We start from the raw sequence: 15000 nt of genomic DNA on the forward strand, positions 1-15000 counted from the left end.
ATCGTGGGACTTCTGTGAGAAGCGTTAGAGCTCTGGCTGTGGACCTTATTCAGCCTATGTGCCGAACTGAAATCTACAGGCGCTCCTTCGCATGCTCTGCTATTGCTATGTGGAATAAAATTCCTCCACATTTACGTATTACTCAATCTATTGATTTATTTAAGAATTTGATGTTTGCCTATTTATTGGATGGTTGCTGCTCTTAGGAATTATAGACGTAATTAATTAATGTCAGTCTATCTATATTTTACTCTGTATTTTACTATAGTTATTGTTAATATTACTATCTTTTTCTTCTTATTTTTATCTATTTTTCTTTTGTTTATTTTGTATATATTGTATATGTTTGTTGAATTTATTATTATGTTAAATTACTTTCATAGTTTATTTTGTATTTTGTATTTTTGCGCTTAAGGGGATTTTATCCCGGAGCGCTGAATAAATAATGCTTTCTCTCTTTCTCTCTCTCTCTCTCTCTCTCTCTCTTTCTCTCTTTGTTGGTGTACTCGTCGCGCGAAACGTGGCGGCGTCGAGTCGAGCGTACGCGCGCGCGACTTCTTATCGTCGGCGCGTTCAATGCATAAAGCATAAAGTTCGTATCTCATGCATACATTCATAGAACCGTCGGTACGGCAACGACGACGGTGGGAGCGAGACGAAAGTCATAACTTACGGGTGTGCGTCCCGCATTTCTCTCGCACTTTCCCTACCTACCCTACCTACCGTGTGTGCGTTCTCTATCGCGCGCGATTCTCCGCGTGTACCCTCTTCGTGTACGTATCCCCGATTCCGCGGTAACTACCGCGTCACTCCGAAAGATATCGGAGTCGCCGTTGCAAAATCAGCGGAGGGTGACTGAGACACGTATGACGCCCGGGCACTTTGCACCGAGAGAAGGTTCTCTTTGGGTTGCGCTCAAAATTCCATTTTTCCCACGGAAAAATTCCATTTTTCTATCCGGGGGTTTCGTTTCCTCCTCCTTTTCTATCTCGGGGCCGATTCATTGAAAAATAGTCCACTTTACCGCGCGCGACCTCTTTTTGCAATAAATCAATCGCGCTCTTCCGACTGTGCCCTATAACCATTCTCTTCCGCTGCCCCTCCTTCTCTCTCTCTCTTTCTCCCTTCCCCTCGTCCCATCTTCCATTTTTCTTCAACGTGGCTCGCCTCCTCCTTAACTCGCCTCGATGCACCGGCCGAGAGCGTCGGATTGTCTTCCGAGATGACTGCTGACAAATAGCGAATCGATCCCGCCGCGTTACCGCCATAAAGCTGCCGCAACGAAACACCGTTTTGATGCTTTATGGGCATCGCGCGTCGCATCGCCCAGCCGTCGGCGAGATGACATCGTCGGGATGGATGTGCGCACCGCCGGCTTGGATTGGTAGCCGCGAGAAAGAGCGAGAGAGAGAGAGAGAGGAGCGATACTCGCGTTTTATTCAGAGGATGGACCGAAAACGCGGACGGCCGCGCGTGACGCCTGTTCGTTTCGGCATCGCGCGTTTTAAACTTCAACATGCGAATTTTCCTCGTGTGGCTCGCACAATAGAATTTTGGAAGGCTACTAAAAGTGAGGTCTTGTCTTGTCAATCTCGCGGAGTGTCACGATCGCGCACGGTCGACTGACATAGAAAATTCTTTTATTCTTCGTTTTTAAATCCGAACAATATAAATCGCACAAATTTGCGTTTAATTTTTTACAATTTCCATTCAAACAAACGAAAAAAAAAGAAAATATCATTGTTTGTGATAAATGCGAAACGTGAATATATATATATGTATTTGTTTATTTTTATTTTATTTCAAAGATAGAACAGGCAATCACTTTTGCGCGGCTTTAATCGCGCTATTAGCGCATTGTAAAAGTTGCGGTCCTCTTTCGCGTAAGTGATAGCTCGCAGATTGATTTGCGTTGGGAGCAGGTGCGGCCGTTGCGGAATCGATGGCGGCTCGTCGACACTTTCTTTCATCGCGTGACATGCGAGGGAATAAAAATTCCTCATCCGCGGTTTTATCGACATCGCGAAATGAGTCGGCGGATATCCCGTCAACGAGGAAAAAGCCGCGCTAAAAAGACGTAAAAAGAGCACAGTGTGTTGTCTGCGCTTGTATAAGAACGGTATGAAAGATAAGACACGTTGAATATTTTTATTCTTTTTTATTACAATTATTATACTAAAATGTGAGATAAATATTTATTATCTCTCATAAAAAAATATCCATGTGTACCGCAAAGTGTTTTTGAGTCGAATGTATCGCATCTATTGTTGCTTTCTTTCCGCGTTGCCAATTGGTTAGTTGGTTGATCGAGTCGAGTCAAGTCGCATCGAATAGCAATAGGTAAGATCGAGAGAGTAAATAATAACAGAAAAGCGATTTTGATAATTCGTCGTATACGTGGAGAAAATTAAAAACGTGACTAAAGTAAAGTCACCTAACGGGAAAGAGTAGAAAAACAACACGTGACTAAAGTAACGTGACTGTAATTTATATTATATATAACATTAAATAATATATATTATACGTATAATTTATTATACATTTAGAATATTCTACTTTATTGTGTATTATATGTATTATATACATACTACAGTAAGATTACTGACCTCGGTCGCGTAACCGCGGCGTGGTCACTCACCGCGGTCGCGTGACCGCGGCGGGGTCACTGATCTCGGTCGCGCAACCTTTGCGGGGTCACTGACCTCGGTCGCGCGACCTTGGCGGGGTCACTGACCTCGGTCGCGCGACCTTGGCGGGGTCACTGACCTTGGCCGCGCGACGGCGGCGGGGTCACTGACTTTGGTCACGTGATTACGGTATACATATATGTGTGTGTGTATTATATATAGAGATACAGATTATTATATATAAAATATATATAATATATAATATATTATATATAATATATATGTAATATTCTCTTTTTTACTCTTTTCCCTGTCACGTGACTTTAGTCATGGTGTTTTTCCACTTCTCACGTTTTTTCATTTCTTTTATTTTTTTTATTTTTTGCGTTTGATTTTCATGCGCTATTTCTGACAACTCTCTAATGTGTATCATATGGTTTGTAAGACATATCGTCACTCCCTACGTATAATCCCGTAACTCCAAAACGCAAATTTTAGAGGAGAGCAGTTTAAAAGTATAAAGCTTCATATGTTTCCCTATAGTTAGGGATCTTTCGGTTTCAAATTTGTACCTTATTTATGAATATTTTTTTTTAATATTTGGTGAGACCATAAAAAACATGACTTTCTAAGTGTCATTATGCAATAAACTGAAAATCCCATATGTGACACTTATGTAATTATACGTAGGGAGTGACGATATATACTAGATATCATCGCGGTGACGTGATTGTGTTCACTGACATAAGACGGTAAAATAAAAACAATAATAGCGTGCGCGTAATGCGCGCGCTTGTGTTATGCTAGTAAAAGAAAATACGCACATTTATACATACGTATAAATGTTTTTATTCCACACACAAAAAATTCATCTCTCTTCAAGTATAAAATATAAAAATACTTTTCTGTTTTTTTTTTTTTTTCATCTCTTTATCTTTTGAACTGAAAATGCCAGAAAATATTATTCGGCGGCGGGCTTTGCGTGATGCTTAATCGGCCTTTACGCTTCATTGTTCATGCGCGCCCCTTCATTAGAGCCGAACCGCCGCGCGTGCGACGCCTTCGCGATTTTCAACGGAATAACGGAGAGATGCACCACTCTCGGCGTGGCTCCTTTAATTGGTGATAGGATAACCACGGGGGTGGTCATTAATTACAGCCGGCAAGCCTCTGGCGTTGCGGTTAGTTTACTTCGGAGCTACTTTCGATCTCTCTCTCTCTCTCTCTCTCTCTCTCTCTCTCTCTCTCTCTCTCTCTCTCTCTCTCTCTCTGTCCCTCTTTCCTTTTACTCTTTCTCCGCTTTTACTGTGCTTCTCTCCGCTCTCGCGCGGCTGCTCTTTTTTTTCCCCACTCTGACCCTTTCATTCGTGCGACGTCGTGGATATCGAAAGAGTTAAGGCGATCGATAATTAAAATTGACGCGTTCTCTTTCTCGTTCTTCTTTCTTCGGTGGCGAAGAAGCAAGACAAAGAGAAAAAGAGAGAGAGAGAGAGAGCAGAAAGAGAACGATGCAGATTATAGCGGAAAATAAATCTTTCGCGTTGGAAACTGCGAATCAGCCCGGTGAGAAACTGCTGAGTCAATTTCTCACGATCGGCAAACTAGCATACTCACTACCGTGCAATCATGAGCAATTTGTGCGGCGAGTCAATCGAAGAGTTCGGTTCTTCTTTCGTTGCAGAAAGATCGCTAAATCGTTGATAAAAATGCAATAAAACCTGACGTCGTTTTCGCTCAATGTTGAGCGCGTTCGAGTTTCTAATTTTTTAACGATATTATTTAAAACAAACTTTTAGCGACTTACGTCGCAATGCTCACACAACGATGTAAAACAAACCCTCCCTCTTTTGTGTCTGTTCTCAGATCGCCGACTGGTGTCCCGAAGATCATCAGAAAACTGGTCAACTCTCATGGCAGCGCGGAAACTCGCAGCCCTCTTCGCCGCGGTCCTGCAACTTTGCTTATGTAAGTAAAATCTCTCTCTCTCTTCTTTCTTCACGTCCGCCGCTCGAAGTGAGAGAGAGAGAGAGAGAGAGAAAGAGAGAGAGAGAGAGAGAAAGAGATACACAGAGTTTCTCACAATCCGTTTATCAAACTTAGATTGTTTGAGTTACGCGCCAGATATCAATAACGCATTCCAAATATTGGAAGTGGAACTTCACGCGCAAACCTTTAAGTTTTCCAATTTTGCAAAACAAATAATTATCCGTATCCGTACCGGCGGATTTTATTTTTTCCAAACACGCGTTGCTGGCGAATCTGATCGCACAGATCGATTACTCTTGGATTTTTTGAAGAAAAAACAAAAAAAGAAAAAACAACGTTGGATTAAATATCCGGAATAACCGAGGACGGGGCTATTTTATAGCGCGTCTCTCTCGTCTGTCGTATATAGACGAGATATTTCTGATCGCGCGCTCTTCTTCGAGCGTTTACCCTTCTTCTTCCTTTCGCAACGTCATCCGGACGTCAAGGTATTTCCGCACCCGGCAAGATCCATCGGCGGTTCCCGTAATTCAATGAAAGAACTGAAGGAAGGAGGAGGGTTGGAGGAAAGAGAAGGCGAAATGGACCGCCGTTGACGGGGTCGAGACCGCGTCACGCTGTCGCCGTGACGATAGAAAAGGAACGAGATTGAACCGGGCCGGGTGGAAAAGGTGAATCGAAAGGAGCGCTCGTTTACGAGCGCAGGCGCGCGTCTCGCCTGCTCAAATCCCGCATGACTTTCATGAGGAAGCCACGGAAAATTCTCCCGATGTCGTACAACAGCTTTCCTTTCCGCGATATTGTTTGTTCGGCGAGTGTGTGTGTGTGTGTGCGCGCGCGCGCTCTCCCAAGAGCTACATTCAAACGGAAATAACACTCGAATATTTGCTGCGGCATACGCGATGTAAATATGAACGCAGTTGTGACTGTAGATAGCCGATATAAAAGAGCCCGCGTGTGCGATATATATTTCGCATAATATTTATTTCGCAGAATATTTACTCAACTCATTGATATTTTCCCATACGTTCTCCCCCTCCCCTTCCCCCATGTTTTCTCACGAATCAGTTACGGAGCAAGGAGAGTTTGACACTTATACTCGTTGCTAAAAATATATATACTCGGTGTGTTAGAATCTATCGCGCGCCAAGACACATATCGAGTTTTTGCTCGCTTTTCGAGATTCCGACTTCATCCCCCTCATCTTAAAGTGGGTCCCGCATGTGTCACGCGTATAAACCTTCTCCCGTATATACATTATTATTATTATACAACACACATCCTGAGGCCTTCTCTCATATGCACGTTTGTCAGAGGCCCGAGGCCCTCGTGTAATCCACCCACTACCCCTTCCCCCCCCCTCCCGTCCGTGAGCTTTGGCCCGAGAGTCGACGAAGTTCCGTTGTAAGCCGCGGTCGTAAGACGGCAACGGATGTGGGCCTCGCTCTCTCTCTCTCTCTCTCTCTCTCTCTCGAGAAGCGGAGAGAGAGAGAGCGCGGCGCGTCGGCCGTTGCCACTCTCGGGCTCTGAATCTCCCGGCCGCCCGGTTTATATCCGCGCTGCGGTGGCGCGAGCGCCGCAACGACCCTACGAGGACGATACATCGTCGACCGGGGGGGTATAGCCCCGGCGCGTGAGGGAGTTTGCAGAATCCACTTAAATCCACCGTGATTTACTCGGGCACGCCGCGTCCAACTCCCTCTCCTTTCTCTCTCTCTCTCTCTCTTCTCTCTCTCTCCCCCGCGATCCCGTTGTACCCTCTACGATGGGATGCAGTCGCAGCCGCAATAAGTAACCGAGCCCTCGGGCTTTTCTCGGGCCTGGACGGAAACGTTAAGAAGGATTCGTCAGTCGATGGCTTTAAACCTTTGGCAATAACCTTGCACATTTAACCCGACGTGACTTGATATTTTCTCTCAGTGGCAGGAACTGTTTATTTATTTATTTTTTGTTTGTTTTTTGCGCGCGCGCGCGTGTTTTATATGCAGGTACATCACACGTAGATATAAATTATCATATGTAATTTTTGTTTTATATTCTTTTCTCTTCTAGCTCCATACTTTGCGTTGCTACAACGCGGGATGCGCCGCGCATTTCTCTAAAAGAGAGTTGTAGATAGGAATCGCGAGAGAGAACGTTTCTTTGACTGAGCTTTTCTAAGGTGATTATGTAATAGTGTTTGTCTGTGTGTGTGTGTGTATAATATATATACATATATATATATATATATGCGTACATATACGCGAAGATTCCGTGATGAGTATTAAAGTGCCCGACTCTTTTGTTCGTCGAGAATTAAAATGACGGAGTCGCTTGAGGGGATTAGACAGGAAGAGAGGAGGGTCGTAATTAAATTCGCCAGTACTTCTTATTTTTAACTGACGGTCTTATTACTGTGCCGGACCGCTTTCTTTATTTTACTTCCGATATACTTTCGCTCGCCTTTCGCGAAAAAGGGCAAAATCGGCACACGAAATGGCATTGCGAGCCGAGGAATTTCTTTGGATCTCTTTCTCTCCGTGGGAATTTGCGAGATTTTTTTTTTTTTTTTGTTTTTTTTTGCGGAGCACGTTTCGCGTGCTCTGTCTGGCGAGCTTCGAGTGTATGTACTCGCGACGGGGAAAAAAAAAATTATTTTTTTTTTTACTCAAGAGAGGAGATTATAACGCGACAAGCGTATATGACGCGTGTATTTTTGCGTGAATATCGACGGACGTTATCACGCGCTCGGCAATTTTTCCAGATTTGCTTTAACTTGTATTTTTTGTTTGCGGGCGCGCGCTAATTAACAGGCGCATATCGCGCCCGGAAATGAGAGTGCGTCGCAAAAATGCGCTACACGCGCGACAACGTAGCCGCGCGATAGCACATACAAACGCGATTATACGCGTTAACGTAATAATTACAAATGTCGACGTTGATGCACTTCGTCTAATGGCGCAATCTGCGATGGCGCAACCGTGATGCGTATTATAATCTCTTTGCGCATATCTGAAAATAATATATATTTTTCAATCCCGATGTTTTTTAATCCTCACTCCCGGCAATTCATTAACATTATTTTCTTTTTTATTTCTTTCGTCACACGTAAGTGCAAATATCCGTATATATGTGTGTATATGTTGGAAAAGTGAGTTCGGTTTTAGTCTACCTTTTTTTTAAAAAAAAAACAGTTTTTTAAAAAGTGTTACCTGCCAGTCGATTTTTTTTGGCGCATTTATCTTTTAAGACTTCTTAATCACGCAATAACGCGCGTATCCTCGTCATCAAATTTCACGTCGAGATTTACGAGCTCTTTGAGTTTGCAAAGAAAAAATTTCTTTTATATATCGGTTTTTGACTGCCTTTCCGGAGTTTCTTTCTTGAAGTCGCGAGAGAGGAGAGACGTCGCTTCGATCCGTTCCATCTTCATCGGCGGTCGACGCGGATGATGACACGCGGGAAAGAGTGTGCCAGCTTCCATTTTCAATATCGCGCCGACAGTCGCCTTCAGAATCCTCGTTCTCGTGGCGTAACCCAAGCGAGTCCCGGGCGTTCGTCAACCGCTCGCGACGTTATCAGCGATTCACCGGTTGCCGCATCGATTTCTATGCGGATGTACTTATTGAAATGCAATAAGCTGAACCGAGGTCGAATATATCTCATCCGTCGTAAAAAAAAAAAAAAAAAAAAAAAAAGAAACTACATTTTGTCTCATTGTCCATTTTATTCTCGTATCGGAACACGTAAATCAATTCGGTTATGAAAAATACATTTGTAATTTTACACTGCATTCTTCTAAAAATAAACTTTGCATATTTTTTACATTCATAATTATTACATCACCGTGTTTGTAATTTGTTATTTTTATATTCTAATATAATTTATTTATTTATTTATTACATATTTATTTTTCATGTCTAGAGAGAGAGAGCGCGAGAGATTGATTAATTGATTCTGCTTTATTTATCGCTCTGAGATAATATTCCCTCAAGCGTATTTGACCAATAACATAATAAAAAAGTAAAAACAAAATAATAAGAGAGAGTAACAAAACAAAATATAAAAATAAAACGAATAAAAGTAACAAAATAAAGAAAAGAAAAGAGAGAGAGAGAGAGAGAGAGAATTTTAAAAACCAAAGTATTTTGACTATCATGAAAACAGTTCATAAATGTACTGTTTTCGGAACTTTCAAAAAATATTGTACCATGTATGATAATCTGTTTTTTTTTGTTTTTTTTTTTACGCACAGATTTCTAAATATTCAATGTATTGATATATTTGTTACGAAAACAGTGTAAAAAAAAAGATTGAGCAAATACATCTTGATTTGATATTGGCGCCGTATTTAGCGTGCCGGAGTGTGTTGTTCGCAACCAAATATATCGGGAGCCACGTATGATTCTCGTAAAGCAACGGCGCGATAAGTTACGCGCATAAACATCGAGCGTTTTCATTACAGAAGCTTAAGCCATTCGTTACGGGCTTGTGTGCCATTCAAAGAAGCGTAATTTATGAGAAATGAAGTCTAACGTGCGATATATATATATATATATTTATTGCACATGTGGCGCACGTTATTTAGACGCACCGTTCAATTTTATATTCGTTGCTGCATCTATTTAATTCTAGCAGAAAAGAAAACACACACACGTGTTTTTGCGAAAACGCTACGTTCTTGAAAAATTAAAAACAATATATGAGACTTAGGAATTTTTTTAGTATTTGTTTTTTTGCGCAATTTTCTTTAGCATCTTTGTGCGAATGGCATTTCACGAGAAATAATTCCGGTTTTGATTTCCCCGAGGGTGTGTGTGCGGCGCGCGCGACAAATATATCAAAACACAAAGTGCTTTTCACGTTACAACGTCCCATCTTGACGACATCGAACGCCGTACCGTCGAAGTTCGCGGACGCATGTAATCCCGGGTAATCCGTCAAGCACGGCGGACGGTAACTGGCGCTGTTACGATATGGGCAAAGTTTGTTCCCGGGAACCGACGAACGGCCGAGCGCCCGGAATAATTGAAAATGTCATGACAATTGCACTGAATGCCGTCTATAACTCCGCCGTCCGGACTAATGCAAATAGCTATATTCAAATTCTATTAGAGAAGTAATAATTCGCCCGTATCGAACCGACAGCATTGCGCGATACCAACATATCGGCGTTGTCAAACTTAACGCGGAGCGTGATATTGCAACGTTGTTCGCGTTATTAATATCAAAACTTAACAGACGTTTCCACGACTCGATTTCCAGTTAGTTTTGCGATGATATTTTCTGTATCGCGCGTTATTGTTCAAATGTATCTCCGATTTGCTATATAAAATTCTTACGTAACGTAGCTTGTGTGACGTTCGTCGTTCCCGTTTCAACGATTCTTCTCCTCGCAGAGAGCACACTCCTGGCGCCATTTCGGGAACACGTGCTAGAATAAGCGTCAAAAATATCCCCTTTTGAATACCGCTGTATTGTCAAATGATTTGAATTGTCGGTCGAATTCATAGACGTATAATATATAGACTGCGCGTTCCTTACCTTTGTCATGTTAAGAAAATGTCTTCAACGTTGAGAGAGACAGCTGGTGTTGAACAGTAGCCTCATCTTTGTCTAGCGAAGTAGTGGGGGAAAACGAAGTCTTCGCTGATTGATAGAATAGTAGTGGAAAAGTGAGGATAGAAAAATAGTGGGGGTGAAGAAGAGTGAAAGAGATTAAGGGGTGATGGTAGGTTATAGGTGGTATGAAACAGTACGCCCTGATCCCACCACAGACATTGATAGACAGAGAAAGAGTTACTATTCAAAGTCATAGACGTATAATATATAGACTACGCGTTTAGCTGAAAAGGTGTCTTCAACGTTGAGAGAGACAACATACTTTGAATAGTAACTCTCTCTCTGTCTATCAATGTCTGTGGTGAGATCAGGGCCTACTGTTTCATATCATCTAACCTGCCATCACCCCTTCATCTCTTTCACTCCTCTTCACCCCCACTATTTTTCTATCCCCACTTTTCCACTACTATTCTATCAAACAGCGAAGACTTCTTTTTCCCTCACTACTTCGCTAGACAAAGATGAGGCTACTGTTCAACACCAGCTGTCTCTCTCAACGTTGAAGACATTTTCTTAACATGGCAAAAGTAGGGAACGCGCAGTCTATATATTATACGTCTATATTCAAAGTATGTTGTCTCTCTTAATGTTGAAGACATCTTTTCAGCCAAACGCGCAGTCTATATATTAAGACCTATCTACATAAGACGCAGACGCGGGTCGCAGGTAACACGTCTCGCGGAATTGACCAATCATGTTCGCTGATTGACTGATTTGACCAATGTGATTGATCAATTCCGCGAGACATGCGACCAGCGACTAGCATCTGCGTCTTATGTAGATAGGCCTTTATACGTCTATGGTCGAATTAAGCTGTCGTCGAACCGGCCCAGTGGTCTCGAGCGGCCTGAGTGCAAGGGCTGCGAACCCGGAGGTTCCGAGTTCTCGAATCCGCTCACCACCTAAGGATTTTTTCCGGGCCGGTCCCTTTCAACCGTATTTTTGGTTGATCGGCGAACTAAATCGGGCCTCCAGGAATTAATTCGAGTGTAATCCCGGATTAATTCTTCTCCCACAAGGCGATCGTAGTCACAACATCTCGAGCACGAGCCCGACACAGGTAGGACACGCCCTCTGTGAAAGACGGCCGTGTATCGCGTGGTAGTAGGAAAAAACGATAAAACTGCACAATTTAGATTTCGTAAAAACCTGTAGAAGCAGTACCATATACATACTCTTCTACCAAGATTTCGACAGTTAAAAACCGTGACTACGCCTAAAACACTTGATTCGCAATTTAATATAAGCCTAATAGGATAAAAAAACTCCTCTGGCATATCTATACCCCTAATAAAAAAAAAAAAAAAAAAAAAAAAAAAAAAGCTGTCGTCGAGATATATATATCGGGCGTCTTGAGAATCGGTGAGCGTATTTATTTTTCTGAGAGTGTGTGCGAGCAAAGTTAGCTATCTCGTTTTCGAGATCGATACTATTCGTATCAGGAAGCAAAGAACTGACTCGCGTTCGCGAAGCATTATCTTTCAGCTTTTTGCGCGACTGTGGATAATTGATATTTTTCTCACTCAGAAGCGCGGGGCTCGGTGATTTCCGATATGACGCGCGGCGCTCAGAAAAGTTGAAGCGTGCGATGAGGCTCGACGCTTGTTCGCGAAGGAGGATGCGTCGGCATTCGTGTCACGAAGCTGCATTATTCGCGTTCACACACTTCGACCGGAGTGGGAGTAGAAAGAGGAGAGGTGGGGATTTTAATGGATGAAACCTTCGAAACGCGCCGAGTATGTTGCAGGTATTTCGTGCCTCTCTCGCTCCGAAACTCCGCGCGCGCGCATACATATATTTTTCCACCGTGATTATCCGCGCCCGCGAGCGATACGCGCGCGGTAATTAAATTAACATCCGTGAGCGGCGCGTGCGCCGCGAAATTAACGTTGATATAACTCTCGCGCGCGAGTTACAAGAAAAAAGAAAGAAAGAACTGCGCGGAATTAAATGCGCGAGAGATAAACCGCAATTACGCGCAAATCTCAATCTGGTTTTTTTTTTCTTTTTCTTTTTTCTTTTCGATTCATGAATATGTATATACATTGCTACTCGTCTTCGGGGAATAAAGACGCCGGATAGAAGTGGCTGCCAAGTAGTCTCGCGCATTGTGTACTATGTACTCAACGGACATGAAAATCGATTCTAAATAGCGCGTCACGCGTTGTTCAAGTTCCCACGAGGTGTCGATGTACACCTCGAGAAGGGAAATGCGCAGCGTAAAAAGCAAAATGAAGAAGTTAGTCACTCGAAAAAAGGAGGCTTTATATCGCTTTTACGACTTTAAACGAAGCGCAACGACGAATGTCGTGCATCGCACGAGCGATGCGGGAGAGGAGATGGGGATATATATATATATAGGCGATGAGAGAAAAGTTTTCCCTTTCCTTACTGTCGCGCGTCGGCGGCGGCAAAACTTCGCGCCCTGTTCTTCTTCGTGACGCCCGAAGGCGATACACGGGGAATTCATTTGGCATTCAGGACGGGAAGCGAGATAGCCGAGTTGAAGGATATGCGTGACCAAATAAACGAGCGTGTTCGAATGCCGAACGTTTAAGGAAATAGCCTGTGTTCGACGCGTAACGCGCGCGCGGGGAAAGGCGCTTTTCTCTTTTCGTCCCTCGCGATTGCTACGCGAATTCACTTTGCGACGAGAAGTTTAATCGAGCGTTTCGAAATATTTTTCGCGAGATTGCTACACAACTCCACGCGTCGCGCGTCGCGCCCGTATTATTTTACCTGCGCGACAAAAATTTGTGTATCTGATACGTACGTCGCACACGGTGTGTGTGTGTATATATATGTATGTACGTCGAAACACGAAAATGAAAAATGTGAAATTTTTATGCGGAATTAATATGCGAGAGAGATGCGAAAAGAAACTAATGGATATATCTCCGGTGTGGAGAAGAGCGTGTAGAATAAAATGAAATTTATTGGCGGAAAAAAAAAAAAAAAAAAATCCCAGCGGTCGTTGATTGGCTCAGCAGACGCGGACGCGGAATAAAATCGCTTTCGAATATTATGTAGGATTGAATTGGACGAATATTTTACGAAATAATTACAAAAGTAATGCGCGGCGAACGTAATGGCACACAGCGAGCAATGAATAAACTAAAGAACTTTTGTTATATATTTTGAGTGTTTTTTTTTTTTTTTTTGCTTTGTATGTGAAACTTCGATTAATAAAAAAATGTAGAACAAAAAGCTTGAACAAAGAATGTGGGAGAAGTAGAAAAAATTGCGCAATACATTTGATATAGCTTTTGTTTCCTCTGCTTTTTTCGAAGAGAAAGTCAACTCTTCGCGTAAATTCAATCAGCAAGTATATTGAAAATCGAGATCGGACTCTGGTGTGTTGCACACAATCTTTAGAAACTGTCCGGTTAATATATATATATTTTTACAAGTGTATATCGCGTGTTGTCTCAATTATAAGACAAAATCGTGAAAAAGGACGCCAGACTAAAAGGATCCGAGCGCATCCGTGTCGTATTTAATATCCTTGAATGCAACAACGCGGAAAAATGTCGCGAGCATTTTTCCGCGGATATATATCGGAAAAATAAGGGCGATTCGACGGGGAGGGGAGAAGGAGGAGGGTGGGCTGAAGGATAGAAATGGAAGTACAAAAGCGAGGAGGGAAAGCCATCCGAGAGAGTCGCAGCCGCACCTCCGACAGATTATGCTAACGAGACAATCCCTACGGTACACCGAAGGCGCGCACTGACGGTCGCTTTTATTTTTCTCGTTCGTTCGTTCGTTCGACGGAGATCCTGCGCGCCTGTTTCCTCAGACTCGACGGAAAACAAGAGAAAGACAGAGAGAGGAAAGGGAGGGAAGATCCGTATCCTGCCGAGCAAAATTGCCGAGCGAGGCGCACCGGTGGCGCGTGAAAAAAACAGCACCGGTCTATCGCCAGTGGACTGCAATCTGTTCTCCGGAAGTGGAAACGGGGTCGTCGCGGGAATACTTGAAGGAAGTTTGAAAACGATTTCTCGATCGACTGGTCGATAATGAGCGATTAGGGGGCGGAACAGATTCAAAACGGAAGTAGTACGAGAGACACACACAGAGAGAAGGCAATCACTCGATTATTTTATCGCTCTTGTCGAGGAACGAGAAAAATTATTTTCTTCCGGATTTTTTTCCGACTGATCAATTTTGCGTCGCGCCACACACAGGACGAGATACGGAGACGAGATAGATTTTGACACTACAAGATTGATCATACTCATTGAACTTTTTTCCCAAGGAGAAATGAGCTTTGAGATATATATATCACTCAAATTTGCGATCAAAATTAAGATCCAACGGTATTTTGTACGCATAAAAACAAAAAAAAAATCTCGAATCGAAATATAAAATTCATCTCCAGTTTATCTTTTTTACACAACGACAATTCACGGGTGCTCGAACGCGTAGTGGATATTCGATCTGCACCCTCGGTTTTTTTTCGCAGCCGAGAAGAGCGCTCTTGAGGAGCAGAGAAGGGTGGAGCACCACTTTATATTTTTTTTTCCTCCCCTAAGTACTGCGCGCTACGCGAGCGTACTTTCGCCGAGCATTCGGTGATCGCGATTCGCCTTTAATTGCGCAATTACGAGGGCTCCCCCTTTTTTTCGCGTATAGTGACGCGAGGAAAACTCGCGACATTATACGGAACCGAGAGAGAGAGAGACAGAGAAAGAGCGAGCACGCGCAAGTTTGCCTCTCTTTCTCCAACTTCTGTCTACGGGCGGATTCGCTCCGTTTAAGCCAAAATCAATAGGCGCGTGCTCCGATC

General features: G+C 43.1%; 1 protein-coding gene across 2 annotated transcripts in view; it reads left to right on the forward strand.

Moving 5' to 3' along the window:
- The window catches only part of LOC109860077 (lachesin-like), a 107392-nt gene that overhangs the window by 67668 nt on the left and 24724 nt on the right, over positions 1-15000 (forward strand). For both annotated transcript variants that reach the window (XM_020438930.1, XM_020438931.1), the window contains one exon: positions 4491-4592. In XM_020438930.1, coding sequence (XP_020294519.1) covers positions 4538-4592 — 55 coding nt within the window. In that variant the 5' untranslated portion in view covers positions 4491-4537. The remainder of the gene's footprint in view (positions 1-4490; positions 4593-15000) is intronic.

Source organism: Pseudomyrmex gracilis, unplaced genomic scaffold, assembly GCF_002006095.1.
Source record: "Pseudomyrmex gracilis isolate BER0280 unplaced genomic scaffold, ASM200609v1 scaffold_324, whole genome shotgun sequence".
In the NCBI taxonomy this organism is placed as follows: Eukaryota; Metazoa; Arthropoda; class Insecta; order Hymenoptera; family Formicidae; genus Pseudomyrmex; species Pseudomyrmex gracilis.